The 25,644-nt window shown below is 48.5% G+C and overlaps 1 protein-coding gene across 1 annotated transcript in view; it reads left to right on the forward strand.

Moving 5' to 3' along the window:
- Positions 1 to 25,644, forward strand: part of TG (thyroglobulin) — a 250,852-nt gene that overhangs the window by 48,556 nt on the left and 176,652 nt on the right. The window contains exons 20-26 of the mRNA XM_081817144.1: positions 521 to 675; positions 2,983 to 3,139; positions 4,554 to 4,778; positions 11,787 to 11,936; positions 16,411 to 16,581; positions 21,889 to 22,005; positions 22,514 to 22,629. Coding sequence (XP_081673270.1) covers positions 521 to 675; positions 2,983 to 3,139; positions 4,554 to 4,778; positions 11,787 to 11,936; positions 16,411 to 16,581; positions 21,889 to 22,005; positions 22,514 to 22,629 — 1,091 coding nt within the window. The remainder of the gene's footprint in view (positions 1 to 520; positions 676 to 2,982; positions 3,140 to 4,553; positions 4,779 to 11,786; positions 11,937 to 16,410; positions 16,582 to 21,888; positions 22,006 to 22,513; positions 22,630 to 25,644) is intronic.

The following is a 25,644-nucleotide window of genomic DNA, read 5'->3' on the forward strand; positions in this document are numbered from 1 at the left end:
AGAAATTAAGACCAGGCTAGTCAAGACAGGATCTAGAGCAAGGCACTTGGGAGAAAAGGGGAATGGGTCTTGAGCTCTTAATGTTGTGTGCAGGGCCGCTGTGTATGACTCTGTAGGTTGTGCCCTGAACAATCTTAGAGTATGTCTTTCATATAGTCTATGGTGTCCCCTCTTAACTGGCAAAATCATACGTAGTGGCCCTGTGTGAATGCAAGATAATATGGAAGATTTTCCAAGAAGAATGTCCAGGACCCCCAAAATGTAGAGCAGCCGGGTTTAGAAGCTGAGGCAGGACTGAGCTTGCCATGAGGGTGCTAAGTAATTTCAGAGACAAGCCGTCATGCTGGGGAGTGTTTAGACTCTGAGGACGATAGTGCAAGATGGTAGTGCTTGTGTGTTCTAAGCTAAATGAAGAAGGGTGATTTTTGCAGAGGAAAAAAAAAAAAAAAAAAACAAAGGAAAGAAAAGAATCCAAGTGGTCTGTTTCCCATGTCTGCTGACCTCCGGTGCTTGCGTGCAGGGCCCCAGCTGTGGCAGACCCTCCAGACCCAAGGGCACTTCCAGCTCCGTCTCCCACCAGGCAAGATGTGCAGCGCTGAGTACGCAGGCTTGCTGCTCGCTTTCCAGGTCTTCATATTAGACGAGCTGGTGGCCCGTGGCTTCTGTCAGATCCAGGTATGTGCCTGACCAAATTCTGCACGACTGAGGGCTTGGACTGGGCTCAGGGTCACGGTGGCGGAGGACCTCAGGGCCCCAATGAACCTAGGGTTCAACTCTCACTCATTTTACCAGTAGGCAAAGTGAGGTTCAGAATGAGAAAGTCCTTTGGCCAAGGCTAATCACATAGTGGTGCCGGTGGAATCCGTAATCATCGCTGGCCATTCTTTCTGCATAAAGCTGTCAAATCAGACGCGTGCTGAGCGCTCACGATGTGCCAGGCACGGCGTGTTGTTGGCGTGGATTAGCGATCCTCATGAGGATCCTATTATTAGTCCAGTTTTGTGGATGAGGGGCAGGAAGCCTGGAGGGTTAACATAATTGTCCAGAGTTACACAGCTGGGGATGGTAGAGCCAGGCTGATGACATGGGGACAGAGCTGTGAACGCCCGCAGATTACTACCACCACCTGTGGAGGAAGGCTGGAGGAAGACTGAAATGCCAGGTGCACTCCCTGAACCACTGTGCCAGATGTGCCTTCGACAAACCTGCTAGAAGGCGTTATGGATCCTCCCTGGAAGGAGGATGCTGCATGCCAGCAGACAGACCTAGTGCCGGGAATAATCAATATCAGAGTTTTTAGCTCTGTAATAGGCAAGGGCTTCTGTGATTTGAAATCACAAGTATTCACAGAGGGAGTCTTTAAAAGTCCCTCAATTTGGGGCACCTGGGTGGCTCAGTTGGTTAAGCATCTGACTCTTGATTTTGGCTCAGGGCATGATCTTAGGGTCCCGGGACCGAGCCTCGTGTTGGGCTCTGCGCTCGGCGGGGAGTCTGCTTGAGGATTCTCTCCCTCTTTCCTCTGCCCCTCTCCCTGCTCATGTGCATTCACTCTCTCTCTCTCAAATAAATCTTAAAAAAAATGAAAGTCATTCAGTTAAATAAGTTGTTCTGTTCAAAGCTTGGTAACTCATAGAGCAGCTCAGTTTTAACCCCTTATGCTAAGAATTTTGGAGAACATACATTTTCACAAAACCAAATACAGAGAGTCGTGATTCTAAGACCAAAAGAAACGTAGATTGCCCCCTTTTATCCAAAGAAATGTACTTGACAACACGAGCAGTAATATGTATTAATTATTGAGCCCAGGCTGTGTTCCTGGCACCAGACTAGAAGCTCTACTTTCCTTATCTCTAATTATTACAGCATCCTGTCAGCGAGCATCAGTAACCCTTGAGTTGTAAGTGTGTTAACTAAAGCCCACTGAGAGTAAGCAAGTTGCCCAAGATTTCACAGAGCTAAGTCCAAGTCCATTTAGACTTTCATTACACCAAATTGTTCATTTGTTCCGTCCTTCCTTCATTCTCCCATTTAACAAATGTTTGCATGCCTATTACAGGCTAGGCATGGTTTTAGGCACTGAGGACTGTCAAAGATAAAACAAAGCCAGACACTAGTTAAATTGGTCAGGACAGATTTTAGTCAGTAATATACTAATGCAATAGGGAAAAGGAGTCCAGCATGATCAGGACTCAGCTTTGATTTGTGCCAGGGTTAACTGGCCCCTCGTGTCCCTCAGAGGGGAAAGGGGTTTAGTAGTGCCTTGCTTCTGGGGTAGAGTTGAAGGGAGGGTAGAAGGAAGTCACAGAAGGCATGTTCTGGCACCTGGTGTGGGCTCAGCAAAGTTGGCTCCTGACTCTGTGTTCTTTTTTTTTTTTGGTGGGGAGGGGGCACCTGGGTGGCTCAGTCTGTTAAGTGTCTGCCTTCAGCTCAGGTTGTGATCCTGGGATCCTGCAATCAAGTCCAGAGTCGGGCTCCCTGCTCAGCAGGGAGTCTGTTTCTCCCTCTCCCTCTGCTCTTACCCTCTGCTTGTGCTTGCTCTTTCTCTCTCTCAAATAAATAAATAAATAACAACTTAAAAAATAGATGGGTATTAAGGAGGGCACGTACTGCATGGAGCACTGGGTGTTATATGAAAACAATTGATTGTGGATCACCACATCAAAAACTAATGATGTGTTGTATGGTGACTAACATAACATAATAAAATTAAAAAAAAATCTATCTATCTATCTATCTATCTATCTATCTATCTATCTATTTATCTATATTTTTTTTGAGAGACAGCATGAGTGGGGAGGGCAGAGGGAGAGAGGGAATCTTAAGCAGGCTCCACACCCAGCACAGAGCCCAACTCGAGGCTCAATCTCATGACCCCAAGATCACGACCTGAGCCAAAATCAAAAGTCAGACACTTAACTGACTGAGCCAACCAGGCGCCCCCGACTTTGTGTTCTTGAACTAAAGGTGTCTGTCTCCATGTAGGCAAAGACTTTTGGGATCCCCGTTCCCATTCCTGTCTGCGACGGATCCACGGTGCAGGTGGAGTGTCTGACCGGGGAGCGTTTAGGAGTGAATGTCACATGGAAGGTGCAGCTGAAGGATGTCCCACTGGCCTCTCTTCCTGATTTGCATGATATTGGTATGTTTGGCCGCCCTGTGGCCTTGACATTATGCAGCTTCTCTGAGGCTCAGTTTCTCCATCTGCCAGTTGGAGCCAGTGATGCCTATAATGCTTTCCCATGAGGCTCTAGCGAGAGAATTATGCCCTGGCCCTCGGAGGAGCCAATTATTAAAAAGTATATAAAAATCAATAGCCTCCTGCTCGTAACTTACGAGACTCAAATAATATCACCCAATTGCACTTCTGTGGAGAGCTTCTAATTCTTCTCTTGGTTTTCTGGGCACAGATGGGGAGACAGGTGGGCAGGAGGGGAAGGTGGGGGTTGGCGGATCTGAATTGGTTTATAATTTATGTTCTGCACACTTGCAATGAGAAAACATCTCGGACCACTTACGCTATTTAAGCTCATTATTACACTGTGTCAAGCGGGGCAGGTGGGGAATGAATTGAGAGAGTAGAAGGATCCAAGAAGGAGGAGCAGAGTGGACTGTGTGGTAGTGCTGTGAGCCAGTGTAGATATAATCCATATTGCTGACCAGGGGGTGGGGAGCCCCCTTTGCTCCCCTACCCAGGGTCGGTGCTGGCTGCAGCTTGACCTCTGTTCTACAAAGGGGAAGCTTCTGGAAAATGCTGCCAGAGTGTGACCCCGGGGGGCAGACTGAGTCTCTGTCATTGTGCAGTCCTCGTGGCAATTATGTTCCCCTAACAGCATTAGGAATCAGGGGTCCTTCTTCCTCTCGAAAGAGCTTGGAAGATTCAGGTATGTTTGAAGCTGCAAAAGGAGGAGATGTTTATTCCTGGGGTCCGTGCTGACGACTGTGGTTTCAGGCCCTGGGCTGGCTTGACAGATCCTGCTGTAGTGTGAATGCTTATTGCGTGCGGGGATCTGTCCCAGCTCCAGATGTGACACCCTTCTGCTCTCTTCCTAGGAAATACTTAGGGATCAGCAGCTGGAGGCCTCTTCAGTGAGTGGAAGGTTGCGTTGCCTCCTGGAGACAAGGCCTTCTCTTTGAGTGGTCCCAGCATACACATTGTTCTTATAATCTTCACCAACTATAAGAGAGGCATTGCCAGCCCCATTTTGCAGATGGGGAGATGGAGGCTCAGAGATCGTAGCTTGCCAAAGGTTGGGACACCTTACATTAGTAACTGAAGACACAATATCTTGTACTAATGGGGACCATATTGATGCCACAGAAGTGATAGGGTCCAGAGACCTGGGTTAAAGTCCTAGTCATGTTTCTGCATCCTGTGTAAGCTTGGGCCAATCTGTCCCCTTCTATAGGCCTCAGTTTCTCCCTCTAAAATGAGAAACCAGGCAATGCTTACAACTGCTTTCTGTGCGGCCATTCTAGGTGGCTCTGTCCCTTGGTCTCCCCCAGCCCTTGCAGAGAACAGCAGTGACATTTCTGCCTCATCCTGTGTCTTACAGAGGAGGCCTTAGTTGGCAAGGATCTCATTGGACGCTTCACAGATCTGATCCAGAGTGGAGGGTTCCAGCTTCATCTGGATTCCAAGACATTCCCTGCACACACCTCCATCTACTTCCTTCAAGGAGACCGCTTTGGCACCTCTCCCAGGACATGGTTTGGGTGCTTGGAAGGATTCCGCCAAGTCTTGGCTACCAGTGATGCCACTCAGGACGCGTTGGGGTGCGGTAGGTCCACCCCCTCCCCTGGGACTGCTGGTTTCAGACACGTGAGGCTGTGGAAAAGGCCACCAGAGCACTGGAGACAGGTCACTCTGCCCATACAGAGTGGGGGAGCACTCATTTGGCTGTTCGGCTAAAGCCTTTCAATCATCCGCCATGCATGGGTGTGTGGTCATCACCCCATCAGGCAGTAGCTGAGACCAGAGGCACAGGCAACATGACGGAAGTGATCGTTCTTCTTACTTCTTGTCAGACTTGGACCTTGGGGTCTGGGCTGTGCTGTCTTTGTGGAGAAGGCTGATGTCTGCCCTGTATGCCTGCCGACATTCTTAGTCTGGTTATGGCAATGTGTTGCTCATCACCACGTCCAAATGGCCATTGATCAGCCCAGGGCTTCACCACCCAGAGGAGGTGACTCCTGGCAAAGGTTAACTGGAGCTGTCCTTCCTTGCCCTTCCCCTATGGAGCTTTGGAAGCGGTTTCCTCGAGAACGCAGCTGCAGATTTCTTGAATGGCAGTGGCATGAGTCTCCTTGGCCACCGCCACGGGTCATCACAAACTCTGTGTCCTAAGACAATCCACATTTATCATCACCCAGCTGTGTAGGGTTGAATTCCTAGTCGGGTCTCATGGGGCTAAAACCATGGTGTCAACAGGGCTGTGTTCGTACCAGAGGGGATCTGTTTCCTTGACTTTTCCAGGGTCTAGACGTTGCCCATATGTCTTGGCTCATGGCTTCCTTCCTTCATCTTTGAGGCTGAAGGCCATAGCTCCCTGGACACTCCCACGGTCACAGCTCCTTCAGACTCTGTCTTACCCTTCCCAGGACCCTGGTGGTCACACATAGCTGGGCAATCCAGGACACTGTCCCTATCTTTGGGTCAGCTGGTTAGACCCAATTTCCTTTTGCCGTGTAACCTACCATGTTTGTGGCTCCTGCGAATCAGGAGTGGCCGTCTTTTCTGTGTCCTACTTCCAAGGGCTCGCGTCGAGAAGCCTTCCTCCCCTGTGGCACGAGACAGAGGAGCGTTGTTGTTGAGCTGCAGCAAGGGAAGGTATTTCTCGGTTATTTATTTTTCCATTATTTATATTGGTTGCAGCACAAGAACTACATGGCCTTTCCTCTCGTGAAATCCAGGCCAAGTTCTAAACTCCATGTTGGATTTAAGATGCAGGTGAATCTTAACACAGTAACCCAGAAATGCACCCACTGCCCCACTGCCCGCTAATATTTAGAGAATTTTGCAGTCTATAATGCACTTTCACAAATATTTACCACTCACGATGTGCCCTGGTGGCACGTCATTCACCCATTTAACAGATGAGGAGGTTGAGGCTCAGATGAAATGAAATAATGCATCTGTCATGTCCAGATCAGGGCTGACTCAAAGGAGGGACTCAGGTTCATGAAACCAATCATCCAGGGGTGCATAACCCAAGGTCCTCTGGGACCAGGGCTCATGCTCTTTCTACCTCACAGAGATGCCCAAATAAAAAGGATAAAAAGTAGGAGCAGGAGTGGAAGGTGCCACCTGCCAGAGTGGGGTGAAACAGGGTCAGAGTGATGGAGGTGTTCAGAACACCCACCACTGTGTTCTTATACTTACTGGGAAGAGCCCTGGGCTCTCCTGCCGTGTGTTTGTGTGTGTGTGTGTGTGTGTGTGTGTATGTGTGTTGGGGAAGGGTGGTGTATTGGGGGGGGGTGTATTTGGAGGAGCAGTGGCAAGAATCTGCTTTATAGTCACCCCAGGTAGTGTAGAAAGGGGGTCCAGGATCCCCACCTGAGTGCACGCCCTGGAGCGTGGAGCCCAGAGGAGGAGGGGCAGGAAAGGGAGATAGGTGCTGGTCAGGGGCCAGGTGAGAGACCATTTACTGGCTCTGCCTTTGCATTTCCTCCCATGGCCTAGCTCCTGCATATAAAATCAACTGCTGGTCCAGAAATCTGATCCTGAGTTTCTTTCTAGGGAATTTCATTGCTGATTAGATTATTATTTCATGTCTAACAAGATGGGTATCCCAGCTTGACAGGGAAGAGGGAGGGAGAAGCTGAGCTAGGAGCACAACAGTATTGGCCGAAGGATGGTAAGCGGTAGGAGCACTGGTGGCCGGAACTCAGGGTGGCAGGGCTTCAGAGCGAGTGGGAATCACAGGGTGGCCTGGAAATGGGACTGGGTAAAAGGTTTTGCCTGGGCTGCACTTGCTGCAGGACAAGAGTTGGCAAGCTTGTTCCACAAAGGGCCAGAATGCAAGTGTTTTAGGCTTTGTAGACCATACGGTTTTTGTCTCAGTGACTTAACTCACCCATTGTAGGGAGAAGAGCATGGCTGTGTTCTAATAAAACTTTATTTGCCAAGCAGAAGGTGAATTGCATTTGGCCCATGGGCTGGAATTTGCTAATCCTAGCTCTAGACAAACCTACATTCTATTTCTCAGCTGCTGTAGTTTTTTATTGACTCAAAAGAATCTTGGATCATGCCATTCAGCCCTATCTCCTTACTCCAAATAGTTAGAAAGGTCTGGAATGGAATTCACAAAAGCAGCACCGAAAGCTCTGGATTTTCTCCAGTGTCAATGATAATATCTATTTGTTATTGAGTTTCTAATATGTTCTGGGCCTTACTAGCATTTCTCTTGTCCAGAGGGTCAGGTATCATTAATCCCATAGTATGGATGAGGGAGCCAGGGACATATAGTTAAGAGTATTAGGAAACTGCTCTTGGAAGCCAGGTGGGTTCAAGTCCTCACTCCAGTGCCTTCTCAATGTGGGTTCTTGGGACATTGCTTATCCTCACTAAGCATAATCTGAAAAATAGGGATAATAATATCTATTTCATGGAGGTCGTGGTTTGCACAGCATCGTGTAATCAATGCACGTGTATCCCTTCACATGTGGTGAACTCTCCACAAATGGCCTTGTTGATTGGCCATGCTGGGATCCAAACTTAGCTCTGCTGATTCCAGATGCTTTGTCCTCGGCATCACATATCACTCTTCTCAACAAGGAGCTTCTTAGTGAAATCATGCCCTTGGATTCTTGTATCTATTCTTATTGGCTCTTTTTTCCTTCTGAGGCACATCTGGAACACCGCTGTGAGGCTACAAGCAGAGCATTGTCCTGTGGAGATGAAGTAGGGTTTCTGTGTGTCATCTCAGGGGGGCTAATCTGTATGATCCCCCTGGGAGGGCAGTGACTCAGGGGTGAGTGGGAATGTAAGCATGTAGGCATGGCAGCCTCCATCCAGGGAATGGGGAGCACAGGAAGTAAGGGCTTTGTTTGCAGCTTTGAAGGGGTCAGTTACGTTCACCCTCTCGCCTCAAGGCCAACCACGTGGCTTCCCTTCAGAATGACCTGCTGGCAGCCTTCATACCAGTTCGGTCCATTAAGAATCTCAGAGGAATTGTCTGGATTTCCCATTTTCCATTCTGGACAGCGTTAACTTTCACTCATTCACTACAAGTTCTTATAACAGAGCTAGTTCTCTATGGTTTTGTTTTGTTTTTTTTTTTTTTTTTTTCCCCCAAAGTAAGATGTTACATCTTGTTTCCTCCCTCCTCCCTTCTTTCCTCTTCCTTCCTTCTTCCCATCTATGCGTGTAGCCATCCATCCAAGCCTTCAAAGCATAATTATGCGTTAAACACCAGGTTACATACTTAGGCAGGCCAAGGTCATAGCTCCACTTTCAAAGAACTCACAGTCTGGTTGGGGAAGAGGTAAATGAAAAGCCAGCTAAATGTCAATGTCAAAGCCTTTGACATCGCGGTCAGGGTGGTCAGGGAAGGCTTGCTGGGGTAGCAGGGTCGGTATGAAGTCTTGAAAGGCACTTTGGAATCGCTGCTCAGGTAAGAACAGACAAGAAGTGGTGTGTGTGTGTGTGTGTGTGTGTGTGTCTGTGTGTGCACGTGCACACGTGCTGAGGGTTCTACAGTGCTGAAGGGCATTCCGGAAGTGGAGATGGGTGCAGGGAGTCATGAAGGTGTGACTGTAGGGGGACAGTGCAGGTGGCTTATATGGCTGGAGAGTGAGGTGTGTGGGGATATGGCAGGAGGCGTGCCCAGGGCGATAGGCAGGAGCCAGGGTGGGAGCGGTCTGGGGTCCGCCAGGGGTGGCCTGCTGGGGGTCCCGGGGGAGGATTTCACGTTGGAGGGTGACAGGACTGGGTATGGGGTTGAGCAGAGCAGGCTGAGGAGTGAAGGACTCTTATCCTTCCTCATAGGTGTTTTTCTTCAGCAGAGACATGTCTGTCATTGTTGGGGGCCCATGGGGACGGGTTGTCAGGAGGGATAGCATGACCTGGAAGTTTTGTGATGCTCTTAAACTCAAGTCGGCCAAATTGTCTCATTTTGTGAAGGAGGGAATTGAGACCAAAGGGGTGTCTGATGAGTTTGTGGAGGGAGTTAATTGATGGATAAGTGCCAACCTGTTGCTGTGGACAGAGGTGGTCTTTGAGAGCCAACACCTGCCAGGGGAGGGGTGAGGATATCGAGCCTCTGCCTCATGCTGACTTACACAGGGTTCCCATGGGTGGAAAGGCTTTGACAGCACAGATGGAGAGAAACAGGACACAGGTTCCTGGCGCATAGTCTCAAGGCCTACGAATTACTGAGCTTGCGGCAAAAGTTAGTCCCGCTCTCTTCTTCGGTCCCTCCACCCTTTGGCCCTTCCACACATTGGGTTTGGAAGCAGCACACCTCGAGCTGGCGGAATAGGCTTTGTTTTCCTTCAGCAATGAATTTGGAGACTACTTGAAAAAATAGTCCCAGTCCTGGGGTTAAAATATTCGAGATAATCAGCGACCTGACTCATAGGAGTAATGAAACCCCGCTCTTTGAGGGAGGGTATTAATTCCTCAGGGCAGATCGGAAAACACATTGCTCAGTTTCCAAGCTGTGCTCAAGTTTCTGATTTACTCAGACGTGCCAAGTGCGTGTGCACACTCAGGTAGCAGTGGTTAAATCAACAGTGGCTCCACGTCCCACACGTCCATGCTTGCTTCTTTGTCAAGGGCAGGTGGTTGCGCTGGTGGGAGGAGAGAAGGCTTTGGTTTGCAGGGAATGGGGCTCACTCCACCTCTTTCAACTCACCTCCTGGTCCACCTTGACTTTGAGCTCCAGCTCCAGCTCCAGTCTAGAAAGAGGATGGTACCTTCCTCATAGGACCTTGAGATGACACACTGAAACAGTCTGGCACCATGCTTGGCATAGCCTCTAATTCCCCTTCGCCCCTGCCCTTTGCAGAAAAGCGTACCAGGGAGTCATGCATGCATGTCCCAAGGCTCAGCATCCTCATCTGCGAAATGAGGTGAAAATACTAACTCACGGGCGTGCTGTGGTCATGTCCACGAAGCACACAGCAGGGTTCCAGGCACAGAGAAAATGTCCTAAGAGTGGACAAGCTTTCCGCCCCCACCTTCACTGGGGAACAGCTCACTTCTTCTGGAAGTCATTTGGCAATCTCTTGGGAACACAACCCAGCACCAAGAAAGAAAGCAGAAAGAACCTCCTTTTCCCTCCCCTTCTCTGAGCCCTTAGACTCAGTGTGGGCCAAGTTCATGTACTTTTCTCAGAGCAGAGCTCCCGGAACCTAACTTGGAACTCTTATGAGATAGGCATCTCTCCAGTTGGAGTTTCTGGTTTCTCAGCCCATGTCATATTAGAGGAAGCAAATTAGGAAAGACTGGGTGTCAGAGGGACAGAAAGCTCCGAGAATCTGCAGATTAACAAGGTAGCACCGGGAGGCGAGGGGTGAGGCCAGTGAGGCATCTAGTGGGCAAGATGCACGGAGGCCTCACTCTCAGGGTCACACTTGGTATTTCTGAGTAAATCAGAAACCCAACAACCCAACAGTGAAGGCCTCCATAAATCCTGCGCCCCGGGCACCTCACCTCACCATGGTCCCAGATCTGAGCAACACCACTGATGACCAACCAATAGGGAGAGGCCACATGAGTCAGAGGTGATGGTGCTAAATTGTTGAGATTGTCTAGTTTGGACAGACTGGGTATTGAGGCTGGCTCCAAGGAAGGACTCCCTCAAGTATAAAAATAATACTGGGTGGGGGGATGGGTTAAGTAGATGATGGGGATTAAGGAGTGCACGTGTCGTGATGAGCCCCGGGCGATGCAGGGATTAGCTGAATCACAACACTGTACACCTGAAATGAATATAACACTGAATGTTAACTAACTGGAATTAAAATACAAACTTAAAAAATTGTGACCATTTGCTGAGCACACATAAGAGTCTGGCATGATGACCTGTGCCCTTTGTATATCCTCACTGCATTCCCATGGGGTGGTATTATTACCACTGCATTCCCATGGGAGGAGAAAATGGAGCCTCCAAGAAGTCTGAAGTCATTTAGGTATAGTTGGGAGAGGGACTTGAGCCAGTCTGGCTGACCCTAAAGTTTGTTCCCCCAGCTGGGCTCCGCCATGCCCCTCACTTACGGCAGCGTTCCCATGGTGACCGAGGGACAGACCCTCATTTTTCAGGTCGTTCTCCGACCTTGTCTCATGCCATTCTTCCCTTTGTCTATTAAGCTCTATCTTCATAGCTGGCTTTCTCTGGCTTTTTCCTTTCCATTCCTTAAATAATCCAAACTCATTCCTACCCCAGGACTTTTGTCCTTGCGGTTCCCTCTGCTTGGAATTCTCCTCGCCTAGCTCTTTGCCTGGGGTGCTCCCCACCATTCGGTGTGAAGTGTCACCTTTCAGAGGGCTTCCTCACTAACACGCTGTCCTCTCCTGCCTCACTTTACCCATATCTGAAGTTCTGTCTGACACCGCTTATCCTACTTGCTTGTCAGCTCCTGCAGAGCAGGAACCTTGTCTACGGTTCCCACAGCTTAGCCTTGATTGTGGGAGCCTGGCATGTAGCAGATTCTCAGTGGGTACTGGTTAAGTGAATGAGCTCTTGTGCTGCTGCTGGGATTTAGCATACCCTGTGTGTTCTGAGGTTACAACTACAAAGCAAGAGTCTTCTCTTTAATATCATTTTTCTGTTTATCTTTTCTAGTTAAATGTCCTGAAGGAAGCTATTTTCAGAAGGAGATTTGTATTCCCTGTCCTGTTGGATTCTACCAAGAACAGGCAGGGAGCATGGCCTGCATCCCATGTCCCATGGGCAGAACGACCATTTCCCCTGGAGCTTTCAGCCACATGCACTGTAAGTTCTGCAGGGTCCTGGTGTGAAAGAGAACCTCTACAATACAATGGGGACACGGCAGAGTGGCTCAACCTCAGAACTATTGAAATTTGGGGGCAGAACATTCCTTTTGGGGACTGCCCCATGCATGGCAGGATGTTCATTTAGCGACACCACTAACCCTTACCTATTACACATCAGTAGCACACCCTCCCCCCAAGCTGTAACAATCAAACTTTTCTCCGGACATTGCTGAGTGTCTCTTCGGTGGGGCACACAATTGCCCGCTATGGAGAACCACTGGTTAGAGAGCAAAATAATCGAAGGGGCCCAACCTCTGAATGCCTATGCTCTGCCAGGACCTAGGCCAGATGTTTTTACCTATGTTAGCTCGTTAAATCCTATCAAACCCCCTTCTGTGTAAATATCATTAGCCCAACTTTTACAGATAAGAAGGCTAAGGCTCAGAGAAGTAATTTAACCAAAGTCACTCAACTAGTAGGTGACGTAGCTGGTCTTTGTTTGATCTTGGCATTGTCTGATTCTGAAACTTCTGTTTTTTGTAAGTCAACTTTATCAGATTGAGAAATGGAAGATATTTTCCACCCACAGTCATTACAAGTATATAGCTCATATTCCCTTTCTGGCCCGATAAATTTGTCAGGACAGAGTGTACCTGTGGCCTTCCCCTATGTCATGTGATTTCACTTGGCCTACTTACTTGATAGTCACCTGGGTATTGTTGGGTTTTTCCTAGCAAGGACCCACCACTTGACTTGTTGTGTACATCTTTCCATGTCAGTCTGAAATCATGTTAAGGTGAAGCAAACCATCAATGCTTTAAATCTGAATAGATTTTAGAATTTTAAAATAATTCATCCAAAGAGATCAGGTCACCTTCTCTGGTAAGTTTCCTTAGGAGAGCAGTGGTAAGAGTGTGATAATTCTAAGAAAGCCAAAGGGATTTCATAGGCCGGGAGTCTGATACTCCTGGAGATTAAACTCTTCGCCAGGAATGCAGAGTGTCCCTGACATCTAGACGTGACCCTCAGCTTGCACACATTGATTCAGTCACAGGTTTGAGATGCCTTGCAGTGTTACCACACTGCTGGAGGAAAGCTTTTTTTTTTTTTTTTAAGATTTTATTTATTTGAGAGAGGAGAGAGAAAACATGAGCAGGGGGAGGAGCAGAGAGAGAGAGGGACAAACAGACTCCATGCTGAGCCCAACGTGGGGCTCGATCCCACTACCCTGAGATCGTGACCTGAGCCAAAGTCAGACACTTAACCGACTGAGCCACCCGGGTGCCCCAGAGGAATGCTTTCTTAAAAAGGGATCAATGCAAAGTACTGATCCTTGTTTCTGGGGTGGCCGTGGGGGGGTGCTACAGAAATGTCAGGGACCCAAGGGGGGAGCCTGAGGCTTGGCACCAGCCAGACCCAGACTGTTCCCCCCTCTTTCCTACTGGCACTGTGACTGACGCCATGCTTTGTTCCTTCTCTGAACCTCAACTTCCTTATCTATTAGATGGGGCCAATGATACCTCACTCGTAGGATGGTTATGATGCATGTCTTAATCAGGTCGGGCTGCTACATACAAATTACCATAGACGGGGTCGCTTCAGCAACAGATGTTTATGTCTCATCATTCTGGAGGCAGGGAGTCCAAGATCAGGGCGCTGGTATGGTCAGGTTCTTGGTGAGGGCCCTCTTCCTGGCTATGTCTTCACACGGCCTTTCCTTGGTGCGTGCATAGAATGAAGGATCTCCTCCTGTGTCTTTCTCTTTTCATAAGGGCACTGATCCCATCATGGGGACCCACCCTTGTGACCTCTTCTAAACCTGATTACCAGGGTCCTACCTCCAAATGCCATCACATTGAGGGTTAAGGCTTCAACATCTGAATTTGGGGGGGCACACACATTTAGTCCACAACAAAGTGGAATCCATTAAAATATTTAAGGTGAGCCATACGTATCATCCCCATCCCGCTTTGGGGGTGAGCTCTGATTGTATCTCCATGCAGAAGTGGAAGGCTGTCATATCATCACCACTCTCCTGGGTATCCTCCTTGAGTAACAGAATAGATTTCAGTGGATGAGTCTCCAGGGTCAGGGGTAGGGTCTACACTCTGGGTATGTATGTATCTAAGAACATCTCCATGACTCATTAATACCACCATTCTGCCTGTTGTCTTGCCTGATCTGTGTTCTTAGATGGAATCATATGAAAGAGAAGCATGAAGCAGGAGGGTCTGCCAAGTTCTAAGTGATATCAAGTGATTATAGGATTTCCTTGGTTTCTTTTTGGTGTTAGGCTAGCTCTTAGAATCTCAATTCCTCTACATAGCTGATACCCACACTACTCTTCTCACCCACAAATACTTGCCTCCTCTGTTTCCTAACCTTGCAAGTCTACTGGATGATTTTGGAGGTTCTGTTGATAACTGAGTAGCAATTTATTTGTTCATTTGTTTGCTTATTGATGCTTAAATTCATATATAGCTTGCATGGCATACAAAACATCCTATTTAAAAAGTAGCACTTGTAATCTCCCCACCAAAAAGTTGTAATTAATCAATGGTTAGTCGTATAACTAATAGTCTTAAAATAGAGAAAACTAGATGTTCTCAAGTCCTGGGCTGCATGAAAGAACATTTTCTACCTACTTCCCAGCCTGGAGAGCCAAGTCAAGGTATTCTCTTTTGATATCATTCATCAAAAATGTATTTAGTACCTTTTTTGTGCTAAGTTTTTATTGGATATATGAAATAAGTAGAGACAAATTCCCTGTCCACAGGGAGTTTAGAGTCTGAAAGGAAAAGAAGACATGTAAGTATAGAGATAGAATGTGTGTAATTACTAATATAATGGAGATGATTGTTTTATAGCAGCTAGCACCAGGTCTTGAAGGACAAGTGCAGACTAAACACGGGGCAGGTGGAGAAGAGAGACGTCTGGGCAGAAGAAATAGCTTAAGCACAGGAATAGAGTTATTTTTCTGTGGATTCAGCTAGTATTTATTGATTTTTTTTTTTTTTGAGAAGGGTGTTTCTGGACCCAATTCCTCTGTGTGTGTGTGTGTGTGTGTGTGTGTGTGTGTGTGTGTGTAGGAGGGGTTTCCCCACACGAACCACAAGCAATTTGGACACTATCCTCTCAGAGATAGTACCAGATCCCACAGGTTGAGGGCTCAGTCCTATTAGACCGACGCCACCGTCCCCATCCTGTACCCAGTCGAAAGCCCAGGCTACTACCTGTGCTTCTGATGGATAAGCTCCACCGACCCCCCCTCCCACTGAGGCGCGGCTCATAAGTCCAGATTCTTATCTGTATTTCCCACCAACTGGCTATAAAGCCGAGGTTCCCACTGCCTCCCCCTTGGGTGTGATTAATTTGCCAGAGCGGCTCACAGAACTCACAGAAATGTCTTAACTCAATAGATTGCCAGTTTATGATAACAGGATAGAGCTCAGAAACAGGCAGGTAAGAGATGCCCAGGGCCTCTCAAGGCGCATTGCTCTCTCCACTTCTCCACACGTTCACCAACCCGGAAGCTCTCAGAACCCCATTCTTTTGCGGTTTTATGGACATTTCATTACATAGGCAAGCTTATTGAATCACTGGCCATTGGTGATCGGAGGTCAGGGAGAGGGACTGAAAGTTTCAATGTTCTGATCACATGGGTGGTTGTCTTGGCAACCAGCCCCCATCCTTTAAGAGCAGTCCCAAAGTGACCTCTATAATGTGACAAAAGACACCTTTATGGCTTTCACCACTTCGGAAATGCCAGGAGTTTTCAGGGGCTGGATGCCAGAAATGAAAGGAAGACCAAATATATATTTCTTATTATAAATCACAGTATCACAGTGGGGGTAACTTGTATTATGTGTCAGACACTGAGCGAGACCCTGGGATCCATTAGGGAGCAAAACCAGATCAGGTCCCTGCCGGCTTGGAGCTTCTCCGGAGGGGGAGGCGGGCAGGTGTCAAACCATGCATTCACACAGACAAATGGAAATAAAAACCGTGCTGCAGCAATGAGGAGAGGTGTAGATGGATGGGAGTGTAACGGTCGGACATTGGCGTCTCGGGGCTTTCCTGGAGGAAGCAGGGATTGCGTCAAGGGCTGATGAGCGGTGAAGGGTTAACTCACTGAAGACCGAGGAGAGCGAGCACCAGGACGTGGAACTGCATGAACAGAGCCTGTGTCTGAGATCCGGTGCATCCGAGAAGAAGGAGTGCTCCGGGCACTGTGGAAGCCCCGGGGGCCATTAGATGCATGCAGCCGGATCTCAGGGTTTAGTGGCCCCACAGGGGGCCTGGACATCATCCTTTGACCAAAGGGCGGGAACGCTGATGAGTTTGAAGCTGGAGAGTGTCTGGGTGAGACCTGTGACTTGCACATAGGATGTCAACAATGGGCACCCTGGGAACCCCGAGGGGAGGGCTCCCGGAAGCACATCAGTGACGGTGTGTCTGTGTCTCGGTTGCAGGTGTCACTGAATGTCAGAGGAGTGAGGCGGGCCTGCAATGTGACCAGGACGGCCAGTACCGAGCCAGCCAGAGGGACAGGGACAGCGGGAAGGCCTTCTGCGTGGACGGCGAGGGGCGGAGGCTGCTGTGGTCAGAGACGGAGTCTCCCCTCTCTGACTCCCAGTGTCTGAGTAGGTGCTGGAGGTGAAGTCGGCCACATGACTGGGGAGAGGTCACAGGCTCTCGGGGGCTTTCTAGAAGGGGAGAGACCTGTGAGCTGCATTTGTCTCCGACTTTTTATTGTGGAAATTTTTAATCTACGGAGGAGTTGAAAGTGGGATGAACAAGTAACCTGACCCCTAGATCCAAAAATTGTTAGCATTTTCTCTTTCTTTCTCTCTCTCTCTCTCTCTCTTTTATTTTTGATCTTTGGAAAGTAAATTTCAGACATCAGGAAACTTCATTCCCAAATACTTCAGTGTGTATGAGACGTGAATTTAAAAATAATTAACGAGCTGAGTATCCCTTTCTTGTGGGCAGTGTGCCTCTGATAAGCTGGTCAGCTTTTCTCTCTCGATTGGATGTTGTGGGAAGACTTGAATGCCAGTCCTGGTTCTGTAGCTTACTTACTGGGCGACCCAGAACCAGTCGCTCAACTTCTCTGATCCTCAGTCACCCCAGCAGCCTCCTGACCCTGTAAGGGCCAATGCCATCCTCTGAGGACAGTGAGGATTCATTGAACACCACCCTGTACTGGGCAGAGCTAGTCACTGAAATGATGGGTGGGAAAGCCCTGGGTGAACCGACACTTGACCTAGAATAGTAGGAGTGGGGTGAGAACTAGGGTGATCTCAATGGTGCCCTTTAGCAGTTCTGCAGTCTGAGCAAGCCACTGACTTTCAAGAGTTTCCTCACCTGGCAAATGGGGCTGTTCATGCCTGCCTTGCAGGGGAGTGGAGCGTGTTAGCAACGGCATGACTGAGAGAGGTAATAAACATGTCAGAATGATGAGAAGCCGCAGGAATATTAGCTGCCCGTTTCCTCCTCGGTGAAGCAAGGAGCAGGTGGAGGCAATCTGTAGGTTCCTCTCATCCTGACCTCTCCAAGTCTTCAGGGCTTTGCCCGACCATCCCGCAGTCACCCTCCTGCCTGAGGTCTGGCTGACCTTTGCACGCCTGACCAGGCAGAGTCAGCACCGGCTGCCCTAGGCTCTCAGATTTCCGTGTAAGGAGAGGGCCTGCTGTACTTGGACCTGCTCTGTGCCAGGCCAGGCCCCGGGCCAGGCAGTCATGGGTGAGCTTCCCAGTGGTTCTGAGGGGTAGATATTAGTATCCCCAATCATGTAGCTGAAGAAACTGAGGCAGAGAATGTCTACATGGCTTACCTTCCTCACTAATCAGGACGTAACGTGCCTAGAATGTGAACTGGGGTGTATCCGACCCCCAAACCCATGCTTCCCATGACACCAACCTGCTTCTGCTTAGATTTATCTGCTTCCTTATGAAGCACACACCTGCACACGCACACACACACACACACACACGCACAGCCTACCTGCTCTCTAGGGAAGTGGGGGCAGCTAATCACATACGACACCTGAGAAAATCCAAGTGAGGCATTTTCATTTTGCAATGCTCAGAGTAATCATTCCCTTCTTCAGCAAAGCGCTAACGAGTCTCAAGAGTGTGTGTGTGCGTGCATGTCCCCGTGGATACACTGCAAATCCAAGGGAAGTCTAATTCTTCTTTCCAGTATTCCTCTTCTTGGGCAGAAACAGCAATCGGGCGTTAAAGCTTGAGGGCGCTCGAGGCCACTGGGCAGGCTGACCTTAGGTGCCCTTCACCAGTGAGGGAGATGCTGGCCACGGTGGGGAGCAGGTGGCTAGGCCCTGGGGACTCCTGGCTATTTGGGGATCATCACCTAAATGCTTGCCTTTTAACCCACTCCTCTCTGCTTCCCTCTGAATGAAGGCCTCAGCGCCCAGGGTTGTAATCTGCGCTTGGCAAAGCGTTTCAGGCTTTGTTCAGCCCTGTGCTCGTCCAGAGCAGAAAGGACAGCTTCATCAGTGGTCCAGAGTGTCTATGAGCAACACCCCAGCCTTGTCAACTCCAGTGATGCCTTCCCGAGGCTCTGGCTGACAAACAGCCTCCAGACTGGACCTCACAGTCTCTGGCTTCTTATGCAAAACTCGGAGTTGCTGGTTTCCCTCTCTGGATATTCAGGAGGATTTCCATGTTAAGAAGCTGGGTCCCACTGGGATGTCAGTAACCCCCTTCTTGGAATCCAATCGACTTAGCCTTTGAGAGGAGCTTCCTCTTTGGGAGTGGGACTGCACTCCTTTTTTTTTGAGGCCTTTGTCCTCCAGAAAAAGCCCAGGTTAGAGGTCAGCTGTATCACCTGGGGGTGGGGGGGTGGGATTTGCCTCCTTCCCACCCGCTGTGTCCAGACCTGAGTTTTCACCCATGGGCATTACTGCTGTAGCCCACCCTAGTCCTCCGGCTCCAGTGTGGGCCCCTCAACGATTTTTCTACGATGCTTCAGGACAGTCATTCTACAAGACAGTTCTGTTTCTGCAATGCCCCTTACCAGTCTTCAGTGGGCCTGTACTGCTCTTGGGATAAAGTAAAATCGCATACCTCACCCTCCTCTCTGGGTTCTAGCCTCCTTAGGTAATATGACCCCTTAGGGCCAGGATCCTATCTTACTTTTTGTTCTATCCCACGGTTGTTGGCGCTTGTCGGCAGAATGAATGAGTTGCTGTAATTACCTGGGCCTCTTCGAAATTATTTCCTAAAGGCCACCAGGGACGGAGAGGCTCCCACCACCCTAATTCCCGCAGCCAGTTTTATGGGCCCTGATAAGGAGGCAGGTGTCCCCCCAGGGCGCCAAGGGACTCAGCCCTTACTGGATTGCTATCATGTACCAGCTTTTCTGTGCTCTTCGGTTTAATCCTCGCAACCACAAAACTGGGCTCTCAGAGATTGAAATGTGCATCAGGACTCAGAGCCGGTGAGGGGTGGCGGCGGGACTCACACGGTGAGCTGGTGCTCTTCCCCCCACCACGTGCTGCGTCCCTTTGTGGCGGTTCCCCCTCCATCTTCTCTATATCGCCGGTGGCAAACCCTTAGTTTACTCACAGAGTGAGTCGTTCACTCACTGACCTTGGCCGCTGGAAATATTGTAAGCTCATCTTCCTTTAATTCTACATCCAGTTTTCTAATTCTGCTTCTTGCTGACCCATGCCCAAGACCTCACAGAGCACGTCAGATGCCCAGAGGTCAATGCTGGGATCTTTGTAATATTTTCTCCAGGCTTTCTGGGGCTGCAATGATCTTGGCAGTCATTCATTCATTCTTCAGTGCATCCATCCAATACACAGGAACCTAGTATCTCTGTCACTATGCCAGCTAGTGGGTGTTCAAATATTCTCAGAACATTGTCCTTGCCTTGGAAAGAGAAGGGCACATAAATAGCCGTGATCAAATATGATTGTGCTCTCATGTGGACCCTCTATTCTTTCCCAAGACATTTGCAAATACCTGCTAAGTCAAAATGTGGCATGTGGGAAATTGTACCACTAGACTGTAGAAATCTGCCAGCCAACGCAATATTCTATGGAATTATTGGCAATTCAGCACCTGGATTGTTTCTGTTCTGTTTGGCAATGAGCTTCCTCACAGAATGCTGCAACATGAAGATCTTCGTCACCAAGGTGTCTCTTTCGCGAGAACCAGCAGATTGTCTAACTGAAGTGCTAAACTGACTGCATTTTCAGCCTCTGGGAAGACTTCAGTTGGAAACTGAAAGACCTGTCAAATTTTGTTTAGTCTGCTACAAGGTTGTGAGCATCTGCCTATACCTGTTAAACTTTAGGGACAAAGGGCTGAATATAGCTTGGTGTCTGCTGGACTGGAGCCCTAGAGTCTCTACAAACAAGATAGTAAGGGGCATAAAAATAAAAAGAGAGACAGAGAAAGAGAGAAAGATGAGAACAGAAGAGTTGAGTGTGGGCTGAGCCCATGAACTTGGCAACTTCCGTGATCAACATGGAAGGAATCCCTAGTAAAATTAGAATTTTTTTCTATATCAGAATTTGTGAAGGCTTAACGCGTGCTATTTCTCTTGTATTAGCATCCTCTCTCCCAACTGTATCCCAGAAGGAATAAACTTTTTTCCTGCACTTATTATGAAAATGGAGAAGAGATTGCTTTGGGTGGTCTTGAGCTTATTGACATGATAAAAACCAGTCTAGACACAAGTCTGTTTTACACAGCAATAGAGGTGTATGAGAATGGGTGCTTAGGTGCATGCTTGCAGTTCCATCTGCAAAAAACTAATAGTGGTGTACTTTGGAGCTTGGTTTTTGATAGTTATTTGCAAACCACTGATGCCCCTGGGCATTTTTTTTGGTTTCAAAAATGAGTCTCATTCCTTGAGAGTTACCCGCAGTACTTTTCGCTTGGTGAGGAATGAGTTCTGAGTCTTATTGTCTCGAGATCTTATATTTATTTCTTTTCCCCCGTTTAGTTCCATAAGCATGTGTCTCTGTTATTCCTACCAGAGAACTCAGGCGTGTTGATGGTAGCTAGAGAAACAGATGCTGATATATCACTTAAACAAAGACTATCATGAAAATGCCTGAGCCGCAGGACATGTCTCAGATTGATGTGAACCCACTTGTGCCTGTTTTATTTGTCTTTTAAAAGATAACTTATCCAACTTTTGCATCAACATGGATGGGACTGGAGGAGATTATGCTAAGTGAAATAAGTCAAGCAGAGAAAGTCAATTATCATATGGTTTCACTTATTTGTGGAACATAAGGACTAGCATGGAGGACATTAGGAGAAGGAAGGGAAAAATGAAGGGGGGGAAATCGGAGGGGGAGATGAACCATGAGAGACTATGAACTCTGAGAAACAAACTGAGGGTTCTAGAGGGGAGGAGGGAGGGGGATGGGTTAGCCTTGTGATGGGTATTAAGGAGGGCACGTATTGAATGGAGCACTGGGTGTTATACGCAAACGGTGAATCATGGAACACTACATCAAAAACTAATGATGTACTGTATGGTGACTAACATAACATAATTTAAAAAAAAAAAAGATAATTTATCTCTTTCCAGAAGGAAGCAAAAATTGCCTTATGGAAAGAAAATTTTCAATTTTCAATAAAATAATTGTAAGGTAATTAGCACTCGATCAGGACAAGAAAATATAAATTTGGATAGAAAATCCGTATCAATGAGAAAAAATGAGTTGTAAGGACTAACATGATCTCCTGACCATGAGGGAGCAGAAGGAGACATGATAACACGTAGCTTTCTGCATCAGATACGAAGTAGCGTGCTAGAACCATTTTCAAAGGGAATTCTTCTCCTGGGGACCTCTGTGCGACCAAGAGCTGGGAAGGCTTTCTTGACCTGGCACTTTTCCTGGCTTCTCTGTAGAGACCCTCCGCCCTTTAGAGTCAAATTTGATCAATCTGCTTTCCTTTCAGTGATGCGGAAATTTGAGAAGGCTCCAGAATCTCAAGTGATCCTCAGTGCCAGTGTCACTGTGGGGGGTGGGCCCAAAGTTCCTGGCTCTGAGTCCCCCCTGCTGCAGTGCTTCATAGGTAAGGGGTGGTGGGGAGATGGGCGCATGCAGAAATAGGCTCTGCTGACCTTGGCATACAAATTGAATAAGACCATTGGAACCATAATGAAAAATTACACTTTATCAGAACACGTGGTAAATCAATTGATTCCCAAAATGTACATCCAACTTGTGACTTCACTTCAGAGTTTATAATGCATTCACCATGTACCAAGAACAATGCGGTGCCAAATGTAAGGGAGCAGAGATGAAGGACATCGATTCCTTGTAGCCTTATTTGTCCCGGTCTCGAGAGCTATCTGCTGTAGCAACAGCAAAATTACCCAGAGAAGGGTAAAAAAACTCTCATTTATTGAGCGTGTAGGTTTACAAGGATTGTTATGAGATCATAACCCTACAGTCTAGGAAGCTCACTGTTGTCCATGTTACAGATGAGTGTGTGTTTGGGTGTTTTGGGGGCAGGGGGTGGGGGCATGTGTCCGTCTGTCCTCAGTATCACCTGAGACAGGTGCCAGTGCTGTCCACAGATTGTGCTTTGGACGAGGCCTGCAGCTTCCTCACGGTGTCCACGGCGGGATCAGAGGTCTCGTGCGATTTCTATGCTTGGACCAGTGACAACATCGCCTGCGTGACTTCGGCTCAGGTCAGTCGTGGCAGCTGTGTGGGGGTTCGGGGTCAGACATACCTCTGACTGAATGGACAGCGGGCTTTGGGAAATGGAGACCACAGTGGGCTGGTGAAGGTTCAGGATGCAGCTGTCCGTCTGAGCAAACACGATTATAACTTAAAAAGAAAATGTTAAATATTAGTTTGAACCCCATGAAATGGCTGTGCCTGGGGCCAAGGCTGACAATTTCACTGTGACCATGAATCGGGACAGAAGAGGATGCAGAAAGAAGCAGTTGTCCTAACTTTCCAGCTCCTAGCCACATGCAAATCTCCTTTTACTCTTCCAGTTTCTCATGGAAACTTCCAGAAAACGTCTATGTGTTTATAAGCATCCTTTTTGGTTTGTTTAAATGTTAAGAGCTTATAATACATATTCTTTTCTACCTTGATTTTCTCACATAATGCTTAACTTTCTGTATGTTTAAAATGAACCTTGTTCTTTTTAATGGCAGCATACCAATCCATTCTATGGATGTACGTAATTTATTTCACATTTTAAAAAAGATTTTATTTATTTAGAGAGAGAGAGTGTGCTGGGCGCCTGGGTGGCTCAGTTGGTTAAGCGACTGCCTTTGGCTCAGGTCATGATCCTGGAGTCCCGGGATCGAGTCCCATATTGGGCTCCTTGCTCAGCAGGGGGTCTGCTTCTCCCTCTGACCCTCCCCACTCTCATGTGCTCTCTCTCTCTCATTCTCTCTCAAATAAATAAATAAAATCTTTATAAAAAAAAGAAAGAAAGAAAAAAAATAGAGAGAGAGAGTGTGAGCAGGAGGAGGGGCAGAGGGAGAGAGAGAGAGAATCTCAAGCAGGCTCCACCCCCAGCATGGAGCCCGATGCGGGGCTCGATCTCACAACCCTGAGATCGTGACCTGAGCCAAAATCAGGAGTCGGACACTCAACTTACTGTGCCACCCAGGCGCCCCTTTATGTCCCATTTTTAAGGACATGTAGGTGTGTTAGCAGTTTTGCAACATCACCAACACTAGTGAATCGCATGCCCTTTGCACACGTACCTATGCAGGGGTGTGAGTGTGTGTTCATAAGTGACATCCCAGAAAGGGCATGGAAGGTGGACCCCTGAATTTTAGGATTCGAGCCAGGGTCTGTAGCTGCAGGAACCAGAGAAGAGACAAGGAGGGGTCTTGGACTGAATCCCAAGCCTGTCAGTTTGGGGCTGTTAGGCCATGTGCCGCTTCCTAACCTCAGACTCCTCGTCTGTAACTTGGAGGCTTGACCTCACAGGCTTCTGGTGAGGATTCGAGAAGCTAACACAAGACACACGGTCATCGAGGCAACGTTAGCTCCTTTGAGTTTAAGGGTTAAAACGTTTTGGGGACGATGACCGTGCCTTTATTTGGCTTGCTATCGTGACTGAGGCCTGTCTTAAGAACTATCAGGGGGAGATAGAGCGGGTGGGTGGGGAGGGAGGTTAGGCTCGCAGGCTGGTGACAGTGAGCCGGGACCCATGAGCATTAACGCCATTGGACAACGCAGACCGGCTGGATTTATTTGTTATCTGGGGTTTCCAGGTGCTGTCCCCTCACCTTGGCTGGTCTGTGTCAATGTGATTCTGCTAATGGGACACCTCTGTCCACACTTCCCATAGGTACTTTGTGGTCGAGGGGTCTAAGGTCCCAGTCAGTGACACCGCTCCCCAGACAGCTGCCAAGACACTGGGAATCTCTGACCCAAGGAAATTCTACTCCTCTCTTTCCCTAAGGGATCAGATCCAGCTTATAGAATTATTAATAACAAAAATAACTGACATTTACTGAGCACATATAAGCACCTGGCATTTCTCTGAGCAAAAGTATTGGATTATTGGTCATTTGAGCCTCTGATGCCTTGACCACTGCTTGCTTAGTAAGTATGGATTTTAGTCTACAAGAAATAAAACACTTCTTCATTAAAAACAAAAAAGCAAAAAAGGAATGAACTCTCCCTCCAACTCCCCCACCCTGCCCCGGGAGAGACAGCCTGTCACAGGGCGTGTTAAGGAGGTGACTCTGGAGCCAGGCTGTCCTGGGTTCGGGTCCCAGCCCCACTGCTTGCTTGTTGCTCTTTGTCCCTTGGTTCCTCAGAATCTTCATCTACGATGCAGGGTAGTGAGCGGCCCTGTATCTCCCGGTTCTTGTGAGGACTGAGTAAAGCCATATATGGAAAAGCTCACAGGACAGTTTCTGCCTCAGAGAACGAGCTCAGTGACCATTATGATAGTTGTCACTTGCTGTCAGCTTCCCTAACGGGCTGGCAGAAATCCTGTGTCAGCCATCGCAGGGCTCCCTCCAGGACCCGGGGCTCTCAGTGCCATCCTGAGGCACGGGGGTCAGGTGTCGAGCGTGGATTGTGAGTGATGTGACAGGTCCACGCCACCCAGTGCTGAGGCCATGGTGCCAGACGCTGCCCTCAGGCTCCCCTGCGCCTTGTGCCCAGGTTAGGTTTGGGGTGTGGGAGGGACTCTTGACCAAGGCAGGAACCCCGTGCTTTGGGTCTAGGCTGCAGGTGTATGGTCCAGCTGACACCCACCTCACCCCCTCCAGGCCTGACCACACACGGTGCGGGGGACGGGGTGCTCTAGTCTGGGACCTGCCACTCACGCCCTTCTCAGAAGTGCAGGACTCTCCCCCTCTCAGAGGCCCTTCTCCCCTCCCCAGGCCATCATCCTCGCACTGAGCTCAGGTCTTCTAAAAAGGAAGAAGAGCCCTTGCCTTCAGATAGCTTTGCTTTAGCCCCTGCCCTTCAAAGATTCCCACGGCCGGGAAACTCAGTTAGGCAACTTTGAGGGGAGGGCAGAACATTGGGAATCAAACACAAATTGATAAAAACAGATTTATCCTGCCCCCCCGCCCCACACACAGCGGGAGTGCTGGAAAGAGAAAGAGAGATTGGAGATTAGCGAGGAAGGCAAGGCCTTTGGACGTCTGACCTCAATTCCAAGCTTATGAAACTTACTTTGAGCCTCACTGGATACAAACCACAACTGTAACGA

This window comes from Leptonychotes weddellii, chromosome 4, assembly GCF_054177405.1.
Source record: "Leptonychotes weddellii isolate Sample4059 chromosome 4, ASM5417740v2, whole genome shotgun sequence".
NCBI lineage: Eukaryota > Metazoa > Chordata > Mammalia > Carnivora > Phocidae > Leptonychotes > Leptonychotes weddellii.